The following is a 27575-nucleotide window of genomic DNA, read 5'->3' on the forward strand; positions in this document are numbered from 1 at the left end:
CAGAGGAGTATGTGACAAAGCATTGTTGGGCATCTGCTCCAGGAACAGTTACTGATAAAGATACAAAATGAAAGATATTCATCTTTAAAGCAGGTCTTACTACCTCAGGACATCTCTCAGGGGTTGGCTGCCAACAGAGCAACCATTTGTAGGAATCACAGCAGCTGAACTGTGCACAGCAAGCTCCCACAAAGAGAGAGGTGTTCATTTGGTTCACTCACCTTAACCAAGGGATAAACACTGAGCAGGAACCAGGTCACTCTCCCTCAGAGAATACCGTGAGATTGCATATGCTGAGAGGGCCTCAGTTTAGAAGCAACAGCTTGTGGCTTTGCTTTGTTTGCTGGTTTTAAGTGGGGGGGGGTGGGACTGATACTGTGTCACATCCCCACATTGAGCCGAGTGGTGAGCTGGGCTGTGACCATATGACCAGGTCCTACAGACTCGAGGAGAGCTGCACCAAAAGGCAGTGAGAGGCTTCACAAGAAACTCCTCACTGGAGTGCAAAGGCTTCATTTGCACGCACTGAAACCAGGAAACCAGAGGCACAGCAAAGCTGGATCACACTCCGAGTGCTCCGAGAGTGATTAGCAGCAGAGGCTTGGAGTACCACAGACATGAGCTCACATTTCCTTTCCAACTATTTACTAAAAACAATGTTTACACAGGATGTGCAAACACAGCCTGGAAAGCTCATTTACAATGGATTCCAGTCCCAAGTGCACAACACCCGATTCCATTGTGCAAAACAAATTGATGTGGGAGAGTCGCTTAACAGTCACCTTTTGTCATTGACTCTAGTTGCAAAATGATGATAGCAGTGCTGCCTTTCATAATGGCTCAACTAAACATTCAACAGCCAATGGAGTATTTTCAAAATGCATTATATTGTGGGAAATGCAACATTCAAATTGACGCATTGCAAGCTCCCTCTGAAAGTTCTGGAGTGAGAGACCAGATACTGATAGGGACCATACATGGCACTCGCTGGAACTCCACACCTACATGAGGCTTCTGCCCGTCCTGCTATATTTTAGCCTGGCAACTAGGAGAGACCTTCCCTTTGATCCTTTGTAGCTTTGGTGTTTCTCCATATTGATCGCCTTGGCTTTTTGCCTGACTGTGGAAATAGAATGGTTTTGTTATTATTGAGGAGGAATGGGGCCGGAGCTGGGAGCGTAAAAACCAATGTTGGTTAGTGCGCCACTTTCCCGATGGGCACTTACTCTTCTACAGACACGGGCATGGTGCTGCCAGGGCTAGTCAAACCCCAAGTATAAGGGAACCCAATAATCATTATAAAAATCCCCAAAAACATGATGTTCCCTGCTGCGTGGGTTCAAGATCTGATTCACAGACTCAATACAGCCTCTCATCAGCACCACACCTGATCGCGCTGATCCACCATGAGAGGCTGGGAGCTGGGGCAGGAAGGGAGATAATCCGGTTAACATAGAGATTCTGAGCTTGAAGTGCACCATCGAGATTTTTCAATCCATTCAATTTGGCTGCCACAGCACTTAGGTGGTCTACGGTACAAAACGTTTGGCAGCTGGACACTGGCGTGTGGTGAGTCAGCCATCAGTGCCAGGTGAAAGGGAGCAGGGATGCTTTCCCTCAATGTGTACTGTCATGGTATCTCTGCCCACTCAGTAAACTGCTTCACATTTCTAATGGGAAAATGGATGCTTGGCACCAAGCCATGTTTCACTTTGCAAACCACACGTGGGCAGGAATAAAGCTTTTAGTGCTTCATACGTCCTCTGGATCCGAGGACTCTTAGTTATCCTCACTGGGAGTTACTCAGCACTATGTCACCAGCCACCAGCGTACTCACCTGCTTACACCCGAGGGGACGTACGCTCAGCCGGATGCAACTGGCAGGTACTGGCACAGGCCTGACCATGGAATAGCTGGGCCACAAGGAAACCAAACAGCAACAACCAAAAGGAATGGTGCAAACGAGAGTACGTATGCAGGGCAAGACCGAGTTTGCAGGTTCAGGTCGAGCAAGAAATAGACAAAGTAAATCACAAAAAGTGAAAACAGCAAAGCTGCCTGGAATTTTAAATGGTAAAGACAGAAGCCAGGCACGGTGGCTCACACCTGAATACTATCTCAGATGGTCTGATCAGGATTTATACCACACAGCCCCAAGTGAGGTGGGCACTGACGTAAGGTTAATATCGGACCTGATCCTCCATAATGGGTGGCACGGTGGCACAGTGGTTAGCACTGCTGCCTCACAGCGCCAGAGACCCGGGTTCTGGCTGTGTGATGTTTGCACATTCTCCCAGTGTCTGCGTGGGTTTCCTCCGGCTGCTCTGGTTTCCTCCCCCAGTCCAAAGATGTGCAGGCCAGGTGAATTGGCCATGCTAAATTGCCCGTAGTGTTAGGTAAGGGGTAAATGTAGGGGTATGGGTGGGTTGCGCTTCGGCGGGGCGGTGTGGACTTGTTGGGCCGAAGGGCCTGTTTCCACACTGTAATCTAATCTAATTTCCTTTTAGGTTCAGGGAGAGGATGTTAGAATGTTCTTTAAACCCATCTGGGGCCAGTCAGGGATCGGTGCTATTTACAAACTGGAATCCTCCAGTACAGCAACAACACACCTGGGTGCCCTCTCATCATAGAATCCCTACAGTGTGGAAGCAGGCAATTCAGTCCATGGAGTCCACACCATCTCTCACCCAGCCCCCAACCTCTCCACCCTATCCCGGTAACACTACACCTCTCATGGCTCACCCACCTAGCCTGCACATCCTGGAGACACACTTCATAGGGGAGCACAGCCGAGCTATCAAAATGAAAGAAAGGGACACGTAGCAAATTCCCTCGAACTGGATTTGTTTCTTCAGTTACATCCACGTTCCATTCTTGGGAAAGGAGAAATACTTCAATTCAGTGCACGGCGAGCATGTAGAAAATAGACAACTAGAGTCAGCCTTCCTGTATGTATGATGGACTAGGGTGCAAAACTGCATTATTCCCAGAAACAATATGAATAAAATAACTGCTAGCTCTGGTTCAGTCAGTGGCTCTGATGGATTAAGGAAAATGGATAGAAAATATCTGAAATTTAGGGACTTCAAATTCTTTCCTACTGCATCACCAACTACAAAACCAAGAGCCGACTGATATTAGGACAGTCTTGTTGGAGTTGATAATGAACCACAGGGAAGGTGTTAATGTATTGTGTTATAATGGGTCAGATGCTTTCTAACTGTTGGATTATTAACATTAATGCAAACTTACTCTGAATGGGAACTGAAGTGAGAGAAGAGGGTACACGGAACCACACAGACAGAAATAGTGAGGTGAAAGTAAGATACTGCAGATGCTGAAAATCTGACGAGGCACACCAGAGTCAAAATGTTAACTCCGTTTCCTCTCTCCACAGACGCTGCCTGACGAGCTGAGATTCTCAAAGCAAAGTGATACAATAAAGAGAGTGGAGACCCTGGTTTGCCAACGGTGCAATCCTTGAACAGATTTCTTCAGGGATATTATCAGCAATGGCGATACTGGAAATGTATCCAATTAAAGAGAATACACATAAACGTTGACAGAACTTACCTCGTGGTTCACTCAACCCGGTCCCTGTGGTGATACCTAGAAATTGCATCCGAGCTGAAACCATGTAATCAGGAGGGATGCTGGACCAGGTCCATTTGGGAGAAACAGCTGGTGAACTCATCTCCGAATCACTTGGACTATTTCAACTAGTTTAGTTCAATCACTCTGGCCAGAACACACTATTGTCTGTGATCGCCATTATATGGAAGGTAGTCTCAGTCTCAGCCAGACAGAAGTCCAGAATTAGTACAATCTCAGTACATTGCTACTTATTCGGACATTTCACCTCTCTCAGCTAGAATTCACCCTTCTGCTCTGACATTGCAACCAGTCGTGAATACATCACAGAAAGCTGTCCAGAATTCACAACCATCCATCTCGACCAGTCTACAACAATGGCAATGATTGTCCCACTCTGAACTGGAGGAGGCCATTCAACCCCCCCTGAACCTGTTCAGCTAGATCGGGATAATGAGCCCATCCAGTGGGGTTAGTTCCAAGATCATTTATTCTTGCCCAACAAAAGTCCGTCACAATTTGGAAGTTTTCAATTGACCCACCAGCTTCAACATTTTTGGGGGAAAAGATTTCCAGAGTTCCAATACCATTTTTCCAGTGGGGTTTCTGCTGCACACTACTCCCTGCAGGTAGAAAGAAACTCAGGAAAGAATTCAAGACAAACCGCCTATACCTCGAGGGTAGTTAGAAATTTACCTCTCTACCACGAAGGGATGGCTGAGGTGAATAGCATAGACCTAGTTAAGGTGGAACTGGAGAGGTGCTAGAAAAACCTTGTTGAGAGGGTGGGCTGAAGCCTCATGTTTGAAGCATGGACCACCAACATCTCCAGGTGGGCCGAATGGTCAGTTTCATACAATTCGATGTCAAATCCCGATTGTAACTAAAACTGGGAACACCTTGCCCCCATTCCTAATGCCAAAGTGGGCGAGTATTTCATTCCTGAGCAGCAATCACCCAGGAGGGAAATTGAAAACTCTGCAGTTACTTTGGTGTCTGGAGTAAAGCATCTGTTTTAAAATGAGTCACTTTGAAATAAAGTCAGCTGTAAACACTTAATGCAGGGCTGTTATCTCCTTACACTTAACACTTGGGCGTTCATCAGTGTCACACTGTTCAGAGTGAACTCTGAGGGGCAGGGTCATCACACGACAGGATTCAATTAAACATGTATTATCCAAAAATATCCCACATGACAACATTATAGTGAATGATCTCTCTGTGGGAGATGGTGGTGTAAGGATAAATTCACTGGACTGGTAATCTAGAAGCCCATGCAAGTGCTTTGGAGTAGGAGAAAGTGAGGCCTGCAGATGCTGGAGATCAGAGTCTAGAATGAGGTGCTGGAAAAGCACAGCAGGTCAGGCAGCATCCGAGGAGCAGGAGAGTCAACATTTTGGGCATAAACTCTTCATCAGGAAGGGCATATGCTCAAAACGTCAATTCTCCTGCTCCTCGGATGCTGCCTAACTGGCTCTGCTTTTCCAGCACCACACTCTCAAAAGCTGACATCAATAATAATGTCTACGTCCTGTGAAAGAATACAGAAAAAGTACTAGTGTCCATCCTCATAAGAATTACGTAGTTGACCCGAGATCTACACAGATCTGGAAATAACATGGTGAGGATCTTCAAGTAATTAACATTGGCCATTAAATCACCGCCACTAAAATCCTACAAATGCCTGACTTACATCCGAACATTTTGAAAGAGAAGCCGGTGGGTGTTCCATGATTTGGTTTTCTTCTGGAAGTCCATCGATTCTACAATAAGCCCCGTGGTTTGGAAGGAAGTGGAGGTGGAGTGTGGCGCTGGAAAAGCACAGCTGGTCAGGCAGCATCCGAGGAGGAGAGTCAATGTTGAACATAAGCTCTTCGTCAGGAATTAAGACATTCCCAGTGAAGGGCATATGCTCGAAATGTTGACTCTCCTGCTCCTCAGTGACACACCTTTTGACTCTGATCTCCAGCATCTACAGTCCCCACCTTCTCCCAGGAAACTGATGTAGCCTTATTGTTCAAAGGGAGGAGGAGAGAAAGCGAGAACAGGAGAACAGGCAGCCTGGCGTTTGTTTGGGGAATCAATTGCTGGGGACATTGTAAAAGTGCTTTGAGAAGATCTGATACAGTTAGTCAGGGTCAATACCAACCTCAAAGTAGTTTTGGCAAACACAGAGTTTCTTGGTTCCAACAGTGTAACCAGCAGAACTAAAAGAGAAAATCTCATCCAGAAAGGTATAGAATGTTGGATCTTCAAAAGGATTCTATCTCCTTAACTGTCCAAGTTCATTTTCAAATATAATTGTAGTTCCCCTTTGAAACCTCCTATGGCATCCACCTCCACCTCTCTCCCAGACAGTGCTTTCCTCAGAGCTGTTAGGATTTGGAAAGAAGTTTCTCATCTCATTCCTAGCTCTCTTGCTGATAGTCTTGAAATTGTGACCACTAGTTACTGATAGTTACTGATATATTACCTAGAGGAAACAGAATATCCACCTTTACACTGTAAAAAAACATTGTACATAGTTTTGAACACTTCCATTAAATCACCTCTTAGTCTTCTCAACGTCTTTGCTCCAAGGGGAATGAGCCCAATCTCTCTCAATGTTACCTTGTATCTAAAAATCTCTCAATCAGTATCATGTCAATAAATCTCCTTTATGCTCTTTCCAGAGCTTTAACATCCTTCCTCAAGTACGGTGCCCAGGGCTGCATTTTGTTTTTTTTTTAAAAAGGGGCAACACGGTGGCTCAGTGGTTGGCACTGCTGCCTCACAGCGCCAGGGACCCGGGTTCGATTCCAACCTCGGGCAACTGTCTGAGTGGAGTTTGCACATTCTCCCAGTGTCTGTGTGGGTTTCCTCCGGGTGCTCCCGATTTTATCCCACAGTCCAAAGATGTGGTTAGGTGAATTGGCCATGCTAAATTGCCCGTAGTGTTAGGTGCATTAGTCAGGGGGAAATGGGTCTGGGTGGGTTACTCTTCGGAGGGTCGGTTTGGACTTGTGGGGCCAAAGGGCCTGTTTCCACACTGTAGGGAATCTAATCTAATTGAACATAATATTCCGAATGTGGTCTGACAATCAATGGATATTTGGGCACTAAAGGGAATCAAGGGATACAATTATAATGTAGGCAGACGAAATTCGTATAGCTCATTCTTTTCAGGGATAAGGGTGTTACCAACATGCACTTATCCGTGCCAATTTCCACTGAACTGAGCGGCTTGCTGGGCCATCTCAGAGGGTAGTTAAGAATCAAGCACATTGCTCTGTGTCTGGAGTCACATGTAGGCCAGACCAAATAAGCAGGGTCATTCCTTTACTAAAAAGACAACGCAGAAGCAGAAGAGTTTGAATTGAGGCTGAAGATGTGCAGTGTTCATATTGAGTGGAGGTAGTGGCTCAAGGGCCTTCAGTGAGACAAAGAGAAGTCATTTGGGGGGATAAAAAGGAAAAAAAAAAGAGTTGAAAAGCAAATAAATATCTTTAACCTGAGTCGCACTGAATTACTACAGTACTCTTTATTCATGAGTAGAATGTGGGCATACTCAGAGTCAGAGATGTACAGCATGGAAACAGACCCTTCAGTTCAACCCGTCCATGCCGACCAGATATCCCAACCCAATCTAGTCCCACCTGCCAGCACCCGGCCCATATCCCTCCAAACCCTTCCTATTCATATACCCATCCAAATGTCTCTTAAATGTTACAATTGTACCAGCCTCCACCACTTCCTCTGGCAGCTCATTCCACACACGTACCACCCTCTGCGCGTAAAAGTTGTCCCTTAGGTCTCTTTTATACCTTTCCCCTCCCATCCTATACTGACAGGCCAGCCTTTATTGTCCGCTCAGAGTTGCCCCTTGAGAAGGTGGGGGTGAGCTGCCTTCTTGAACCACTGCAGTCCATGTGCTGCATGTAGACCCACAATGCCCTTAGGGAGGGAATTCCAGCATTTTAACACCATGACAGTGAAGGAATGGTGAAATATTTCCAAGTCAGGATGTTGTGCAGATTGGAAGGGAGCTTACCTTTGCTTGCTGCCCTGTTTTAGTTTGTGTTTCAAATGAGATCAATTAACTTTACACAGCGTTTTGTTACATTTTCACAGTGTAAATTCCTGGCTGGTTTTTATACAAAGAATTTCAGAAAAATCATAAGGGATAGTGAAAACATCTCCCAAGCACTCCTCGGATTCATATGACAACCCTGGGGCCTCAGAACATTCGGAAAGGTTCCACAGTCCTTGAAATACTTTTGAAGTAATCACTGTTGCAATGTATTAATTGCAGTCAGTACAATCTAATGGCAACGACAATATGTTGCAGAGGCCAAATTGACCTCCAGGTCATCTCAACTACACATCCAGATTCCCTGCGGATGCTCGAACCAATGGGACAAGCAGCAAGTCCTATGCCAGTCCCTGCCCACGTTGTCCTTGCTGTCGCCGCTTCACCTCACCTTCCCCGCCCCATCCAGAGTGTAAATTGCTACATACGCAAACTCCTGGATATAAAACCTTGCCCTGCTAGGAGTGCATTTGAAGACAATATGTTTAACGTTTGGCAGCATCTGTGGAATGAAAGCAGCATCAACGTTTCAGGTTCAGAAGGAGAGTCGCTGAACCCAAAACGTTAACTGTGCTTTGTCTCCACAGATGCTGCCAGGCCTACTCAGTTTCTCCAGCAATTCCTTGCTTTTGGTTCAGATTTCCAGCATCCAAGTTCCGGGTTTTAGGTTTACTCTGGGTGAAAAGTGCAGAAAAAGCCAACTTTATTCTTTGTCCAGTGGCACAGTGAGGGAGACCTGAATACTGGCCCCAAGGAGTCATCACCAGGTCTTCAACATGCTTCACAGCTTTAGGAGGTCTCACAGAATGGACATGACCAAGGACAAATGGGAATCCACCGATAATGGCTGATCGAGATCTTGACTCGACTCAAGCACCTTTGCTCCACATCCATTGACAATCTTCTCAACTCGAGGTCATTTGAAGCCCTTAAATAGCCACTTAAGCAGTCCTGGAACACACTTTGCAGACATGTAAGTACATATCCAGGTTGACGCCCCTCAGTGCAGTACTAAAGGTATGTTCAAATGGGATAATAAACAAAGCCCCTTTGTAACTTTGTACTAAAGACAAACATCTCTCTTTCCAGTGATTTTCAACTCCATAACAGAGGGTGATTACGGGTCAAGCGAAGGTCTAGAGTCACAAGTCGCCCAAATTGGGCAAGAACTTCCTTCCTAAAATGCCATTGGTGAACCAGATGGGGTTTTTTAAAATGACACTTTATGGTAGCTGTCACAGACACCATGCACACAACCAGCTGTATCAGGTGCTGTGGTGTACCCCCACAGCATTAGCCTGGCTTCCGAGATTACTAGTCTGCTTTGCCATCCCCCCCCTGGGATAACCCCATTACTGGGATTTCTGAAATGAGCAACAAATGGGATCAGGAAACTCTGCAGTCCTCATTATTAGCAAAGGGGTCTGGCTGTGGTTTGAAATCTGTGCCCTGCAACAACCAGCTCACTGAAATAGAACAAGGGAAATTATGGAATGCAGAGTGATGGAACTGAAATCACAAACCAACGACGAGTCAAATCTTTCAGCTAAAGTCAAGCTCCAGCTATATATTCCTTGCCTTATTACCATAGGAATGAAAGTAAACTTTCACTACTCTAAGTTTGTTAAGTGTAGGTTAATCTTGATCATTTGTATTGCAAATTTTCATGCTGAATTAGAAAGCAGGAGGGGAGCAGGAAGTTCATTTCCTTTCTTCCAGCTTTTGAGAGCTAAAAGAACCAATCAGAAGGAAGCAACAAAAGCAATAAGCAGTGTTAAACCCAATAGAATGAACAATTTCTGCAATACAGCCAAAGCAGCATTGATCCAACAATCAATGTCTTCAAAGTATTTACTATAGATGACCCTAACCTTGGCAGGCACTATCACTAAAGCAAGATTGACTTTATAAATCCCAGTACATTCCCCCTGTAAGCCCCTTTGAGGTAAACATTGCATCAAATTGGCATCAAGAATCATGTGATGAACTAACCGGCTAGAAGTACTGAAATAAATAGCACAGCAAGTTACACGTCATGAGGCAAATCCCCCAATTCATCACACGATTTCCCAGTCAATGCACCTAAAGTGAAAATCTTCTGGTTACTTCCTGTCTGCATCAGGACTTTGTCGAACTAATTATGAAATCTACTGCAGTGACTTGGCCCCTCCCCCTCTGATAGATTTCTGTGCTCACATTTGACCAAGGGTTTTCCTGTGTTCACTTTCCATCATGTGTTAATTACTTGTAAATTAAAAGCAAAATACTGCAGATGTTGGAAATCTGAAACACACACACACAATGCTGGAGAAACTCAGCAGTATCTGTGGACAGAGAAAGAGTTCATTTCCAGTATTACCTAGGAATGACATTGACCGCCCAGTTGCTTGCCATTTCAATAAACCCCCTTGCTCTCGTGCTAACATTTCCGCTATGTTGTTCAAACAAAGCACAACATAAGCTCAAAAACACCACATTTTCTGCTTAGGCACTTCACAGCCTCTAGGTCTCAGTATTGAATTCAATAACTTCAGAAACCGACTGCATTGTGTCTGTTCTCCATCATTACTTAGCAATGGTAGAAAGGACGAGTTCTTTCCCTTTCACACCTAAATTGAGACCCTTTTCACATCTTTTCCTTTCTCCAGTATTAATTAATAACCCCCTCTGTACTGGGCCTCTTTCCGTGTCAAGTATTTAAAAATGCACCTATTTTCCAACACCTTCCAGTTGTGAAGAGTCATACCAAACGCAGAATGTTAACTCTGTTTCACTCTCCACAGGATGCTGCCTGATCTGCTGAGTTTCTCCTGCAGTCTTTGTTTGTTAATTAGCTGGATTTGGGCATTGCGCCGTCACAGCTCAATTTTGAACTGCACCGGTATAACTTCAACCAATAGGAACAGTTTATGGCTTATCTCACTGGATAAGTTCCAGGGATGTATACAAATCATGGCATTTTGAGAATTTCAATCCAAGTTGGTGGGTGCCCTTGAGGGAAGGGAGCTGCCATTCTTACCCAGTCTGGTCTATTGACAGTGCCACTTTGATCCACCTTCATACTGTTCAGCTCAGAGCAAACCATGGCTTGCATTGGACCAATTTAAGGCAGCCCAACAGCCCTATCCTATTGGAGTAATTAAATACGGACAGCAAATGCCAGCGTTGCCCATGACACTTGCTCCAAATCCATCAGTTGCCACAAATGGTAATGGTATCTTATAGGTATTCCTGATGAAGGGCTTTTGATGAAACATCGATTTTACTGCTCCTCAGAAACTGCCTGAACTGTTGTGCTCTTCCAGCAGCACTAATCCAGAATGGTATCTTATACTCAAGTGCCCAATTCATGATTGATTAATTCATTGTATCATTTATTAAATGCTGACACACAGTTCAATGAACTCTGACTATTTTTGGTGCATTTCAAATATTAAACAGCCGAGTGTTTGTGGCTTGTCATTTGTATTGGTAATGATTGAGTGATGGGAAGATCACCCATTATTGAGTTAGTGACCTGGGTCAGGGAACACCCGATGGCTGAACACTGCTTTTTTTTTAAAAAATCCAGGTTCTGCAGCTTTTAAAAGGCCAGTGCTAGGAGCAACTGCAACCCCAGAGACTAATGTAAAACTCTTCAGACTGTGGCGCTGTACTAGCTACACAATTTATTCTTCACCGTTGCTCGAGTTGGTGTTTGCAATTTTATTGCCTGTGTCAATCGATCGCCCCCCCCAATATTTGGGTTTAATCTAAAATCATGCCGATCACATCGCCATCTTAACCTCCTCTGTCAGCTTCGTCACCAGGTGGGGTTTTTGTTTTGAGTGGGGAATGCTGCCAATGGCCTGGCTGGATGTGGATCAAATGAGCTTCAACAACAGTGCATCAGAAATGGCTGCACACTTGCACTCTCAGATCGGAACCAGGCAGCAGCCCTTTTCTTGATCTTTCAGAGACCCTGTGGGTTTTGCTTTTGTTACTCACACCTCACACTTGACAATCGTTGCCAAGCACCAGCTGGGGGAAGGTGGGAGGCTTTCAGGAAGGTGGGTAATATTTAGAGGTATTGGAACTTTCAGGCCAAGCTCAAATGATTATGGCAATGGAGTTTCAATAGGATATTAAATAATTAGCTTTAGTTTCACACGCACTCACAAGTAGTGAAAACTTAGGCACTGAGGTACAAGGTACCTAGGTACAGATTCTGACGTACAAATTCTTGGGAAAAGAGTTTAGAAAGATTTTGAGCTGACTACTACAATGTAAATAGCTAAGAAAGAGGGTCCCCTCACTCTTAAAACAGAGCTTCAAGCTGACTTAGCCAAATCTCAGACATTCCAAAGCACATCCGAGGTAAACTACACTCACAGCCAGCAACTGCTCTGAAACATGAGGTAAGCATTAAACAGCTTCGTGCCTCAGTTATCTTTGGGATAAAAAAATGTCAGGTAAACAAACAGCTATGGGACCAGAACACACAAACTCCAATCTCCGCAGCACTGCATGAGCACTGTAGGCACTTGGAATTAACCCGAACAGATATATTATGACGACTCTGTAGTAGGTGGGGCTTGAACCGGAGCCTCCTGCCCTATCTAACGATGCAGTGCTCTGATGTTATGCAAGAAAACAATGAAAGACTGGCATTTACACAGCAACTTGCACAGCTGATCATTTCACAGCTGTTTCTTAACTCAAGGCCTAATCGTAACCCTAAGACACTAGAGCAGAATCAGACCATTCAGCCCATCGAATCTGCTCGCCATTCGATTAGGGCAGATACATTTCTCAACCCCATTCACCTGCCTTTCCCTGGAAGCTTTGATCCTAATTAAGAACCTATCCCTGTCTTAAATACACTCAGTGACCTGGCCTCCACAACCTTCTGTGGTAATGAGTACCACAGATTACCCACCCTCTGCAGGACAGTCTACAATTCCGAAGCTCCTTGGATGCTGCCTGAACTGCTGTGCTCTTCCAGCACCACTAATCCAGTTAGAGATAAATACCTATCTACTGGCTGAGAAGCTCCAGAGTGTATAGCTGAGGCAGGGGAATGGAACATTTCAAAATGTATTCATCAGGGAGGGACAACAAGGATAGATCACACCTGATCTATTTATTTTTGGAAAAGGTAACTATAGAAATGGATAGGGATATTTATTTATTTACATTTCTAAGGCATTTAGTAAAGTGCGTAATGACAGACCATTGGCTAACGTTCAAGACTATCGAATTGAAGGCAAATCATTGACCTGGTTTGAAAGAAGGAGTAACAGACTGAGAACCCCACATTTATCAATAGTACAAAAGGTTGGTCAGATTTTAAGGATTGTGAAAGGAAGCATAAAGTTACAAAACAAATAACGATCGATTAAATGAATAGGAAAATGGGGTGGCAGGGGTTGGGGGGGGGTCCGGGTTTTGGTGGTGGTGGGTCATCCATTTTGGCCCGAGAAAGGATGAAACAAAGTATTATCAAAATGGCGAAAGGGGAGACTGGGGCCACGCAGGATTCCAAATGTACGGATACTTACAAAAGTCACAAGGAGAGCCTGAAAATAAATCAAACATTTGGCTTTTATTTCGGCAAGTGGAATATATGGAGCTTGATGGTACACATTAGCTATACCACACCTAGAGGCTTGAGCTCACCTTAGGAAGGAGATATTGACCTTGTAGGAACTTGAGCAGCGTAGACTTACCGAAATGAACTCAAGTGTCAAACTGCTCGGGGATATGACTGAAACTTATTGTTTTCTCTGAAATTTACAGGGTCAAGGGCAAATTTGATCAAAGTCTTCAAGATCTGAAGAGAAATTTATAGGTAAATAGAGGGGTAATGTGTTGATTTGGCCATCTCAAAACCTGGGACATCCGACAGATTAAAGCCAGGCCTTTCAGGAGGGGAGTTACAAAACACTGTGACACAAAGTAGCAGAAGTTTAGAATTCTTCTCTGCAAACAGCGATCAACATTAGATCAAGACAGCAGAGCACCACCATCCTCTCAAAAGCAACTAAGGACGAGCAACAAATGCTGGCCCAGTCAGGGATGCCCACATTCCGGGATTGAACAAAGAAAGGAAAGGACAGTCTTAAATTGATAGGTTTTTTTTAAAAAAATCAACCAAGATGATTAGTGAATAAATCTCAAAGGCAGATACACGGAATGAGGTCATAGATCAAGCATGTCATCGTTGAATAATGGAACAAGCTAAAGAGGCTGAATGGCCTCCTGCGGCGCACAAAGTGAGATTTCGGAACCAAATCAGCTATCGCCCGGGATATCAAATATACAGAGCTTAAATCTAGACAGCAGAGCAAGTTCCCTTCCCTGCAGGATACTAGTGGGTTTTGAATGACTAACAGATAGAAGATCATTTTTACTAATGGCATTGTTTAATATTCAGATTTGCCAACTGAATTCAAATTTTCAAACTGCTAAATTAGAATTTGATGGACCGTAGAATGTCCATTACAGGCACGAGAGACAAACTTGAGTTTATACTTTATATTCAACGTCCTGTACCCCACTAGTAATATTCTTCTGTTCCTTCTTCCCTCGTGCACTTAGGGAGTTTCTCCCAAAGGCCTGTTATACATACCTGAATCTTTACTTTTTCATCTGGTAGCAAACTCCACATTCTAATCTCTATCAGAGTAAAGAGGTTCCTCATGAATTGTAATTGGATTTATAAGTAACTATTATGATCCTGAATTTTGAGCACTCCCATAAATGGAAACATTTGGGGTCTTGCGATGCCAATGTGGGGAATACCCAGATTGAATGGGGTTATAAAAAAATGGGATTATAAAAAGAGAGGATGGGGTTGCCTTGTTAGTTAAGAACAAAATTAAATCTATGGCACTGAATGACATAGCGTCGGATGATGTAGAGTCTGTGTGGGTGGAATTGAGAAACCACAAAGGCAAAAAAACCATAATTGGAGTTGTGTACAGACCTCCTAACAGTGGTCAGGACCAGGGACGCAACATGTACCGGGAAATAGAGAAGGCATGTCAGAAAGGCAAGGTCACGGTGATCATGGGAGACTTCAATATGCAGGTGGACTGGGTAAATAATGTTGCCAGTGGATCCAAACAAAGGGAATTCTTGGAATGCTCACAAGATGGCTTTTTGGAACAGCTTGTCATGGAGCCCACAAGGGAGCAGGCTATTCTAGACCTAGTGCTATGTAATGAACCAGACTTTATAAAAGATCTTAAAGTAAGGGAACACTTAGGAAGCAGCGATCATAATATGGTAGAGTTCAGTCTGGAAAGAGAGAAGGCAAAATCGGATGTAATGGTGTTACAGTTAAACAAAGGTAATTATGAAGGCATGAGAGAGGAACTGACAAAAATCGACTGGAAGCAGAGGCGAGCGGGGAAGACAGTAGAGCAAAAATGGCAGGAGTTTGTAGGTATAATTGAGGACACTGTACAGAGGTTCATTCCCAAGAAAAGAAAGATTATCGGGAAGGGATTAGACAGCCAAGGCTGACAAAGGAAGTCAGGAAATGTATTAAAGAAAAAGAGAGATCCTATAAAGTGGCCAAGAGCAGTGGGAAATCAGAAGATTGGGAAGGCTACAAAAACAAACAGAGGATAACAAAGAGAGAAATAAGGAAGGAGAGGATCAAATATGAAGGTAGGCTAGCCAGTAATATTAGAAATGATAGTAAAAGTTTCTTTCAATACATAAGAAACAAACGACAGGCAAAAGTAGACATTGGGCCACTTCAAACTGATGCTGGAAGCCTAGTGATGGGAGATAAGGAAATAGCAGGAGAACTTAACAAGTACTTTGCGTCAGTTTTCACAGTGGAAGACAGGAGTAATATCCCAACAATTAAAGGGAGTCAGGGGGCTGAGTTGAGTATGGTTGCCATTACAAAAGAGATAATGCCAGAAACGCTAAAAAGTCTTAAAGTTGATAAATCTCCTGGCCCCGATGGGATACATCCTAGAGTTCTGAGAGAGGTGGCTGAGGAAATAATGGAGGCATTGGTTGAGATCTTTCAAGAGTCACTGGAGTCAGGGAAAATCCCGGATGATTGGAAGATCGCTGTTGTAACCCCCTTGTTCAAGAAAGGATCAAGACAAAAGATGGAAAATTATAGGCCAATCAGCTTAACCTCGGTTGTTGGTAAAATTCTAGAATCCATCATTAAGGATGAGGTTTCTAAATTCTTGGAAGAGCAGAGTCTGATTAGAACAAGTCAACATGGATTTAGTAAGGGGAGGTCGTGCCTGACAAACCTGTTGGAATTCTTTGAAGAGGTGACAAGTAGGTTAGACCAGGGAAACCCAGTGGATGTGGTCTATCTAGACTTCCAAAAGGCCTTTGATAAGGTGCCACACGGGAGGCTGCTGAGCAAGGCGAGGGCCCATGGTGTTCGAGGTGAACTACTGGGATGGATTGAGGATTGGCTGTCTGACAGAAGGCAGAGAGTTGGGATAAAAGGTTCTTTTTCGGAATGGCAGCCGGTGACGAGTGGTGTCCTGCAGGGTTCAGTGTTGGGGCCACAGCTGTTCACATTATATATTAATGATCTGGATGAAGGGACTGGGGGCATTCTAGCGAAGTTGGCAGATGATACGAAGTTAGGTGGACAGGCAGGTAGTACTGAGGAAGTGGGGAGGCTGCAGAAGGACCTAGACAGTTTGGGAGAGTGGTCCAGGAAATGGCTGATGGAATTCAACATGAACAAATGCGAGGTCTTGCACTTTGGAAAAAAGAATAAAAGCATGGACTACTTTCTAAACGGTGAGAAAATTAATAAAGCCAAAGTACAAAGGGATCTGGGAGTGCTAGTCGAGGATTCTCTAAAGGTAAACATGCAGGTTGAGTCCGTGATTAAGAAAGCGAATGCAATGTTGTCTCTTATCTCAAGAGGGTTGGAATATAAAAAGCACCGTTGTGCTACTGAGATTTTATAAAGCTCTGGTTAGGCCCCATTTGGAGTACTGTGTCCAGTTTTGGTCCCCACACCTCAGGAAGGACATACTGGCACTGGAGCGTGTCCAGCAGAGATTCACACGGATGATCCTTGGGATGGTTGGTCTAACATACGAGGAATGGCTGAGGATCTTGGGATTGTATTCATTGGAGTTTAGAAGATTAAGGGGAGATTAATAGAGACGTACAAGATAATACATGGCTTGGAAAGGGTGGACGCCAGGAAATTGTTTCCGTTAGGTGAGGAGACTAGGACCCATGGACACAGCCTTAGAATTAGAGGGGGTCAATTCAGAACAGAAATGCGGAGACATTTCTTCAGCCAGAGAGTGGTGGGCCTGTGGAATTCATTGCCGCAGAGTGCAGTGGAGGCCGGGACGATAAATGTCTTCAAGGCAGAGATTGATAGATTCTTGATGTCTTGAGGAATTAAGGGCTACGGGGAGAATGCGGGTAAGTGGAGCTGAAATGCCCATCAGCCAGGATTGAATGGCAGAGTGGACTCGATGGGCCGAATGGCCTTACTTCCACTCCTATGTCTTATGGTCTTATGGAAGCACTTGATGTCACCACACCATTGGGACGGTGGTGAAATCAGATCTCTTGCCGTTCCCAGACAGTCGGCCAGCTCCTGGAGGATACATGGCTCTTTTTCCAGAGGCTGGAGTCCTTGTGAGGAGGAAGCCTGTACTGCAGTCAGGAATCTGCTGTTCGTTAACAGCACTTTTAAAATTTCCCTAAATGGACCGTTAGGTAATGCTGCATAATGTCAGGGCTTCAATCACAAAAGGAAAGGATCCATTAAAATGACCAGCATTGTGGAAGTGCAGAAGTCTTCAGATGCGATAGGTTAAATTACTCAATTGTTAAAGTGCTCTTCTGCATTAATCAGAATGGAAGTTCAGATTTTACTTGGTCAGTTGCATCATATGTTTTGATCTTTTCATTGACTGGCTAACCAGCCCATTTATTCCACTACTTCAAAGGCTTTAACATGCTCTATAGGCTTTGTAGACAATTGGCTAAGCTTGAATCCTTACTGAGTGATTCAGGTCAGCAGGGATTCCTGATAAAGTGGGGTTTGTTTATTTTAGCAGTTTTGTTCAGAGGGGTTTATTTTATTCCCTCACACAGATGAGATATTATGATGTGGAGAAGCCGGGGTTGGACTCGGGTGGACAAAGTTAAAAATCACACAACACCAGTTCATCGTCCAACAGGTTAATTTGGAAGCACTGGCTTTTGGAGCGCTGTTCCTTCATCAACCAGCTGTTGAAAGAGCTCTGAAAGCTAGTGCCTCCAAATAAACCTATTGGACTATGACCTAGCGTTGTGTTATTTTTAACCTCAGAGTATCATTCTTTCGGGGGAGGTGTGTGTGTGCGCAAGAGAAAGAGAGAGAAAGAGATGGTGCTTTGTTTATTTTATATCACTTAATAGCATAATAAATATTAAAGATATTTCAAGGGGAGCTTGAATGGTTCTGTGTCCCATTGATAGTTTCATAAGCTTTGAAGAGGATGTTTTAAACAGTCAAATTTGATTGGCTGTTTGCTTACTTTGATAGACTCATAAACATGTAAAAGACTTTCCAACCTTATTACAGGGCTCAAGGCCAGAACAGATGTTGGCAGAGAGACATGGGAGATTGTTGGTGGAAGGCACTAATGGAGGATTTGAGTGGATTGGGTGGGTGGGTGTTGGAGGTGGAGGGGTCGTCGAGAGGAAGTGGGCTAGGATGCCAAACACTCAGGTCCGGAACTTGTTTAACATCCAAACGAAGGAGGAGGAAAGCCTTCCAACCTGCCCACTTTATCATCTGAGGAGTATGCAACCGAGCCCATCCTCAGCAGCCCACCATGAAAACAGCATGGACAGGCACTCCTGGAAAGCAATGCCAGGGAATCTCCAAACATCCAACGCCAGCCTCAGACAGAGCCTCACTTCTCTCAAGCTAAACTTAATGTTTTAAAGACCTCTGTTAGGCCATCCCTCAACATTTGATTCTCTAGACTCTAGCCTCCTCAGCTGTTCAAAACTTTTTGAAAGAATAATCTCTCAGTTCTTATAACCTCGGAGTTCTTGGATATTCGTCTACATCTCCCTCTCTTATCTCTATGTTCAGATTGTATTCTGGAGATCAAAACCTTATACAATCTCCCCAGCGAGGTCTAACCAAGCAACACTAGCAGCATCTTTGGAGAGAGAAACAACATTCACATATTGAGTTTTTACTTCTCTTTGGACAAGGAGGGTCATTTTCAACTTGAAACAGGTCGTGTTACTCTCCACAGATACTGCCAGACCTACTCAGTATTACCAGCACCACTTTTTTTTTTAAAAAAAACATTTCCAGCTTTCTTATTCCAGCTGACAAAATCCATTTGCACACCAATACTCGGTTTATTGATGTCTTCTTGCCTCAGTATTATCCATATCTGATCAGTCCAGTCTGCCAAAATGCAATCTTTGTGGAACACCATTTTCTCTATTATTCATCTCAACGCCTGGAGTATGAACCCAGCCACGGACCAGCTATGATTATTATTTATTCGATCGGCGCTCTTCACTATGATTGTGACTGAACAAGGAGCTTCAGGGAAATAAAATATTTCTTTGGTAACAGCTACTGAATTGCTGAGATGAATGCTGCTCCCTCTGATTTAACCTTTGCTGGAATTATTTACTGACTGACACCAATGTTTTTTTTTAAAACAGCTTTGAAACTTTTAATGTGCTCCAGCACAAGACGTGAGAAGGTCCAATCGATGAGAACATGCATTGATCTGCAACAAACCAGTCAACCTTCAGAAATTCTCCCTCTTGTTTCTCTTTGGTTCCAACTACAAATCTTGGCCAACAATTTAGACCCAACAAACTTCCATAAATATTCCTTTTTCGGCATTTCCATCATTTCAGTTTAAGGCTCATGTGATCTCATAACCCAAACTTAGAACTCAAAACCTTGGAATATCTTGCTTACATCTTCCAATAATACTCAAAAGTATTAAAACTGAAGTTGATCCTGCTGAAAATGTGTTGCTGGAAAAGCGCAGCAGGTCAGGCAGCATCCAAGGAACAGGAGAAGAATCGACGTTTCGGGCATAAGCCCTTCTTCAGGAATTCCCGAAACATCGATTCTCCTGCTCCTTTGATGCTGCCCGACCTGCTGCGCTTTTCCAGCAACACATTTTCAGCTCTAATCTCCAGCATCTGCAAGTCCTCACTTTCCCCTTAAAGTTGATCCTGGCCAAGTTAATTTACCTCATCAATGTCCCTATTCTCAGCTTTGCTAATGTCCTGTATGATATACCTTACATTACACTAACAGATACAAATTTGTTCGAATGTCTTTGTAGAGATCTTGCAGGGTATTGGGTGCTGTTCCTGCCCCGGAGCAAGAAACTGAGTTCATGTCCTTCTCTGGGAAAGGTGCCTTCATGGTCAAACATCAATTACTGCAGTAAATTACTCGAGCACACAGCAGTATGGCAGGCATTGAGAGTGACCCAGTGAAAGAACACAACTAGACAGAGTCCTTCACAATCTCAGGATATCCCAAATCGATTCACAGTTGATGAGGTACTTTTACAACGTATTCACCATCATATCACAGCAGGCAGATTCATGCACAGCAAGATCTCACCAGAGTCAAATATGTGACCAGACAGTCTGGTTCAGGGCATGCTGGTTTCTGGATAAACTGAGAGGACTCCCTTACAGCTGCATGGGATCCAGAGTTCACCATTGGGGATCTTTTTACAGCCACTGATAGGGTGGGTTGGCATTGGTTTAAAATGTTACCTGCAAGATACCACCTGTGAGAGTACACGGAGGTGGCAATGTAGAATAACGTGCTGAAGTCTCTAGTGCGGTGCTTGAACTGACAATGTGCTGACTTAGGGATGAGTGTGTGCCAACTGAGCTGTGGTGGACAGCTGAAATCAAACTCCAGAAAGCTGCAGTGAGTGGTAGAATGTGATCACGACAGATTTTGTTTCCCTCAACTCCCCCAGATATTTGTCTATAATTGTTGAACCAGTGCTGACAAGATAACGGTCTAATACCTGCCTCCTGATCTTGAGTAAATATCCAATAAGCTCTCGGCCTGCAGGACACAATCGGTCATTGTCTTACCTTACAGACGGACATCTGATTGGTGGTGAGTGTTCCAGTCTTGTCGGAGCAGATGATTGACGTACAGCCCAATGTCTCCACCGAGGGAAGGCTCCTCACAATGGCGTTCTTCTTCGCCATGCGCCGAGTGCCCAGGGCTAGGCAGGTGGTGATCACAGCAGGTAGGCCCTCAGGAATGGCAGCCACAGCCAGTGCCACCGCTATTTTGAAATAGTAGATGGCTCCTCGGACCCAGGAGCCGCCATGGACCGGGTCATTGAAGTGCCCGATGTTGATCACCCAGACGGCGACACAGATGAGGGATATCACCTTTGACAGCTGCTGCCCAAACTCATCCAGTTTCTGCTGGAGAGGGGTCTTCTCATTCACGGTGGAAGCCATCTGGTTTCGAATCTTGCCAATCTCCGTGTGGACTCCTGTAGCCACAACAATACCAGTCGCCTTCCCAGATGCGATATTGGTGCCCTGAAAAGGATAGCCAAAATGAAGTGAGGGTGAAGATTTGGGTGACTGGCTACTGTTTTTAAAAACCACACAGGGGGAACGGAATCGGGATGGCACTTCTCATTCAATGTATTATGTAAACTTTCAATAAACAATGGGATATTTCATAAAGATTTGGTGTTAGATCCCTTTTGAGTCAGATTTGTACAGCACGGAAACAGACCATTCTGTCAATGGCAACCAGATATCCTAAATTAATCTAGTCCCATTTGCCAGCACTTGGCCCATATCCCTCTAAACCCTTCCATTTCCCAGGTACCCATCCAAATGTCTTTTAAATGTTGCAATTGTACCAGCCTCCATCATCACCTCTTACATCTCATACTACACACACGCACACACACGCGCGTGCACACACACACGCGCGCACACACGCGCGCGCACACACATCACCCTCTGCATTAAAGTTACCTCTTCGATCCCTTTTAAATCTTTCCCCTCACCTTACAACCTATGAACTCTAGTTTTGGACTGTCCTACCCTGGGGAAAGGACCTCAGCTATTTATCCTATCCATGCCCTTCATGATTTTCTGAACCTCTATAAGGTCACCCCTCAACCTCTGACACTCCAAGGGAAAGAGCCCCAGCCTATTCAGCCTCTCTATAGCTCGAACTCTCCAACCCCTGTAAAATCCTTGTAAATCTTTTCTGCACCCTGTCAAGGGTAACAACACCTCTTCTCGAAGGGAGAGCAGAATTGAACGCAGTATTCCAAAAGTGGCCAAACCAATATGTTGTACAGCCGCAACATGAAATGCTTAAAGGAAAGTTTCAAATTTCCCAACGAGCCCCATGATGATAGACACCATCTCCTTCCTCAAGATCATCGTAGTACAGTGTGGACTCTAGGGAAACCAGCTGCATCCTCCAAACAGTTTCATTTCATTCCAACAGGAGCCAACTCCAGTAAAACGAGACATGTTTTGTACAACACCAGTCCCCTAAGGCAGTCCTTTCCCTTTAAACCAGTCATCGTTTCCAGTATATCCCAATTACAAAGATGCTCAATGCACTCCTTTCAAAAAAGCAATTTCAATTTGCCCAGAAAAATAACTTGCTAGTGTTGAATGCCAGAGGTCACTCTCACAAAAGGCTTTCCCCATCCATTTATCCTATTTGAACCACAAATCGAAAAAACCTTTCATGCGCATCACAATAACCAAGATAGCTTGCAATCTATCAGACAACTGGCAATCTGACATCTCTCTCTCAGATTAACTGAGCTTCAATGCCACAGTCTGCACTTTAGTAATTCTTTAACCTTCCATTTCTCTACAGATGTCAAGAATATTATAAAGTAATAGCGAGCAGAAAGTGAGGACTGCAGATGCTAGAGATCAGAGCTGAAAAATGGTGCTGGAAAAGCGCAGCAGGTCAGGCAGCATCCAAGGAGCAGGGGAATCGACGCTTCGGGCATCAGCCATTCTTCAGCTTGCCATCTTCTACATTATAAATTCCAGCTTCCACCATCATAAGGCACCTACCTATTGAACCTTTCAAGCTAGGATTGTAATCTGAGACAGCTCTACATTGCCTTCCCATACTCCTGCAATGCCTCAATCCTTCACTGAACTCTAATCTTTCTCTGCACCTTCTCTGTAGTTATATTCTGCATTCTGTTCTATGACTCTAATATACTTACATTAGGTATGATTTGTCGGGCTAGCATGCAAAATAATACTTTTTGCTGTTTCTTGGTACATGAGACAGTAAATCAATCAAATCAAAACCTAAACAGACAAAAATAAAATGAATTCTACATCTATAATTTGCTGAACAAAATGCCTCAGTACCCCCATGACCCAATTCTCCTTGTTTTTAGTGCAATGACTCTTTATGATCACCAGCACTCCCCCACCTCTGCCATCCCTATTTGCAGGGTTTGGTTTCTGTCCTTTTGAAAACACTTCCTTTGGAACTGGAGAATAATTCTTGCTTCTTCTTTTTAAGGATGAATTTTCAGTCATGCTCTGGTGGGGAGGAACTGATACAGTGGCAATGTCATTCACTTTGTAGATCAGAACCTCAGGCTAATGTTCTAGGGACAGGGGTTGAATCTCACCAGGGCAGATGGCAAAATTTGAAAAAGAATATCTGGAATTAAAACTTCATCTAACGGCAAGCAATGTTGATTGACATTAAAACCTTCCTGTTTCACCAATATCCTTGAGGGAAGGAAACTGCCATCCTTAACTGGTCTGGCCCCAAATGGGACTTCAGACCTATACAACATGGTCAACTCTTAACAGCTATCTGGGCAATTAGGGGTGCAAGGGGCAGAGACAGCCCATGAGTGAGGGATGTGATGTATTGTGAAGCAGATAGATTGACAGATGGCTGCACATTACTGTGTGCGTAGTGGTTTGCAGCAATGATATTGGCTGCCCAAGTTTCTGTTACATATGGGAAGGCAGTGGCCATACATGTGACTGGTCTAGTAAATCCAGAACCTCAGCTACCATAAAGGAGGTAAGGAATAGGAACAGGAGTAGGCCGTCTTGCCCGTCGAGCCCGCTCCACCGTTCAATAGGATCATGGCTGATCGTTTTGTAGACTCAGCTCCACTGACCCGCCCTCTCACCCTAATCCTTAGTTGCTTTACTGTCCAAAACTCGGTCTTTGCCTTAAAACCATTCAATGAGGAAGCCTCAACTGCTTCCCTGGGCAGGGAACGCCACAGATTCACAACCCTTCCTCAACTCCATCCTGAACCTGTTACCCCTTATTTTGAGGCTATTTGTCCTAGTTCTAGTTTCACCCCCCCCCCACCCCACCCCAAAGTGAAAACAACCTCCCTGCTTCTATCTTATCTCTCCCCTTCATCACTTTATATGATTCTACAAGATCCCCTCCCTCATTGTTCTAAATTACAATGAGTATACATCCAATCTATTCAATCTCTCCTCATCAGCCAACCCTCTGAACTCTGGAACCAACCTCTGCACCCCCTCCAGTGTCAGTACATCCTCTCTCAAGTAAGGAGACCAAATCTGTACACAGTACTCCAGGCATGGCCTCACCAGCACCCTGTACAGCTGCAGCAGAACCTCGGTTTTTAAATTCCATCCCTCTAGCATTGGAGGACAATATTCCATTTGCCCTCTTAACTAACTGTTGCACCTCCAAAAGGCCTCAGGACATTGATTCGAAACCCCCTTGTGGCAGATGGTGAAATCTGACTGCATTGAAAATCTGGAATAGTCTAGTCGCGTGGCTGGAATGGGCTAGTCACTGCTGGAAAAACTCATTTGGATCGCTAATGGGAAAGGAAATCTGCTGCACGCAGACCCTCTCGGTCTAACATGTCCAAGCCGACCAGATATCCCAACCCAATCCAGTCCCACCTGCCAGCACCCAGCCCATATCCCTCCAAACCCTTCCTATTCATTTACCCATCCAGATGCCTTTGAAATGTTGCAATTGTACCAGCCTCCACCACTTCCTCTGGCCTACAGATCCACAGTAATGTGGTTGACCTTTAATGGACAATAATCAGGAATGAACAATAAAAGCTGCCTAGCCAGTGACCCTCACATGGGTCACTTAGCGTCAAGGACATCATGGGTGGCCAGCAAATGTTGGCCTTGCCAGCAAAGACCATGCCTGACCAACACTTCGATATTAATGGAAGCTGCAACATTAGACACCACTTCCTGGTTATTTCTTCGAAGGACATGGCAATGTGATTCACACCATCACGGCATTATTAACCTAATGCTGTGGAGACATGGGTTAAATTCTCACTGCGGCAGCTGGGGGATCTTGAACTTAACTAATCAACCTGGAATGATAAAGTCGTGTCAGTGATAACCATGTCTATTGACATGGCTTCCAAACTTCTGAGTCAGTAATGTCATTCAGAGAAGGAAATTTGCCATGTTGACCCAGTCTGACTGACATGCAGTTGATTCTGATCCACACTCTAAAATGAGCCACTCCGTTCAAAGGCAATTAGGGATGTGCAACCAGTTCTGGCCTAGCCATACTCCATAATAGGTACAGAATAAATATACAGAAATGGATTTGGCCACTGGACAGAATAGACTGCACCTGCATTCAGATGATGCCGGACTCCTCCATATTCCTCCACACTGAGTACAGACGTTCTGGCAGTACTGTAAACGCACCATACATCTGGCTGTGCACACAATCAACAGCCTTCAATAGGTTGCCTCATTGATAAACCTCAAATATTAACAGAGCCCAGTGCACAAAGTCCACCTTGGAAAACAAGGTCAGTGTGAAATGCACAAGGGAGCTCTCCCTGTTGGTCCATGAACAAAACTGGATTCATCACAGTCACCACCTACCGAAAACAGCATGTTCTTCTTATCCTGGTTCACAGCTCGAGGGTCTGGTACAGGGTCACTGTGCTTGATAACAGAGACAGATTCCCCTAGACATAGAGATCAGAGAGTTAAACGTGAGGAAGCATGAAACGTAGACAGCAGAGAGACGAAAGAGAACAGCATCCATCTCGAAGGGCCATCCAGGGAACAAGTGCAACCACTGCAGACTCCGTGGGAATTAAACCCAGGATAAGCACTAATGGCATCACCAACGGAGATGAGGGTATGACTAACAACAACAGCTAGCCACAGCAGCACAGGGAGGACAACGCTTTCACCACTTTAATACCTCGGAATGGACACGGTGTTAAACAGAAGAATGCATGTGTAAATTCACACGCTAACAGACAAATTCCAGAATGAGAAATTAATAAGCAACTTCTTTATGTTAATTCCAGAACAGCCCATCGGGATATGCTAACAATGAGTCAGAGTAAATGCCAAACCAGGCGTGGATCAACAATTTCCAATTGGAAATGTTGGGGAACCAGTTCTGCCTAACTAACAACCTTAACTTTGGCTTTGCAGTTGCCAAATAAAAGAGCTTCTCACTTCTTGGAACCTTTGCACTAAATATCGTTAGCATTCTTTGAAGTAATAATTCACTCCTCCCACTTCACAAAGCAATCTTTCGCAGGAATATTTCACAACGTGGCACCAATCGAACAATTGACAGTAGGGAGCTTCCTAGAGTAACCAACCCCATATTTGTGTTTCTTTTCATTGACTCACCTAACTACATTTTATGATTTTGTTTTGCCTTCCAAGACAGGTTATTCATTCTGGGGAATGAAATACTGGTCCCATGAATGTCAGCATTGAGATCAGGTAGACTCAGTGTGTGACACCCTCCACACCTCATATCCAGGTGTTTATCTTGGAGGGAGAATGTGAACTGAAGGCCAGAGTCCTGCTAAAGCTACACAAACTTCCGGAACAACTCAACGACCAGCAGACATGACAGACATAGACAGAGATCAAACCAAAGGGTGGTTTTGAGCTAGACCATTTATCCAATCAAGCTCAGCCAATGAATTTTTCCCTTTCCTTATTCCACTTAACCAAACCTTAAGTACCAATCTCTCCAATTTGATTTTTAACGTTTCATCAAGGGTTTCACTGATTGAACAGGTAACAGTGTAAACTGAATGAGCCGTACCCCGACATCGAGAATTCCTTTGGCCCATTATGTAACTCACTTCCAGTAGGATTTCTGCCATCTCTCAGTTCTGCCCTTTTATTCCATGCACTGTACATGCTCCTCTATCGCATGGCTGTTCAAAACTGGAGGCACGTCGAACCCTCTCAGCTTGCACAATAATTCTGTTGAAGATTAAAACATTTCCCCATTCTGCCTCTACCTCCAGTTTTTATTTATTGTGTGCTGAACAGTATTTTGAAAAGAAATGTGCAATTATTCTGTGAAGGTAAGGAGTTATGAATCAGTGGTTTATGGTAACACATGTTGTGGCCAGTGAATAAGGCAAAACCTAGAGTGTAGAGCTCTTGTGGTGCAGTGGTAGTGTGAGCCAGGAGGCCTGGACCTGCTCCAGAGGGGGCACTATCATTGCAGAACAGGTTGACTTTTGGGGGGGGGGGGGGGAAAAAGAAGAAGAACAATAAGAATCGCCAACGTTCAGTCTCAGGATTATGGGAAGGAAATTTCCTGCTTGCATTGCATCAGTTTGGCTTAATTTTATAGCCAGCTCTCCATGACGTCAGATGCTCATTATATCAAATGCCACTTGAGTGTGTGACCAAGTCTGACACAAATATGGTACGGAGTGTGTGCTAAATCATTACAGCTGTCTTTCAGATAAGACATTAAAATAGGGATTAAATGGACATGACTAATTCCAAAAAAACTTCCAACAGCACCAAAAACTAACAACATGGTTATTTATTAATGTACTGTGCACAGACTGATTTGCTCTTTGCACTCCCAAATGCTGTTACA

The 27575-nt window shown here is 44.3% G+C and overlaps 1 protein-coding gene across 2 annotated transcripts in view; it reads right to left on the bottom strand.

The window, feature by feature from the left end:
- atp2a3 (ATPase sarcoplasmic/endoplasmic reticulum Ca2+ transporting 3) overlaps positions 1-27575 on the bottom strand; it is a 203760-nt gene that overhangs the window by 90547 nt on the left and 85638 nt on the right. For both annotated transcript variants that reach the window (XM_072589319.1, XM_072589318.1), the window contains exons 7-8: positions 25580-25665; positions 20765-21229 (exon numbers count right to left, since the gene is read on the bottom strand). In XM_072589319.1, the coding sequence (XP_072445420.1) occupies positions 20765-21229; positions 25580-25665 (551 nt within the window). The remainder of the gene's footprint in view (positions 1-20764; positions 21230-25579; positions 25666-27575) is intronic.

Source organism: Chiloscyllium punctatum, chromosome 19 (genome assembly GCF_047496795.1).
Source record: "Chiloscyllium punctatum isolate Juve2018m chromosome 19, sChiPun1.3, whole genome shotgun sequence".
Lineage (NCBI taxonomy): Eukaryota > Metazoa > Chordata > Chondrichthyes > Orectolobiformes > Hemiscylliidae > Chiloscyllium > Chiloscyllium punctatum.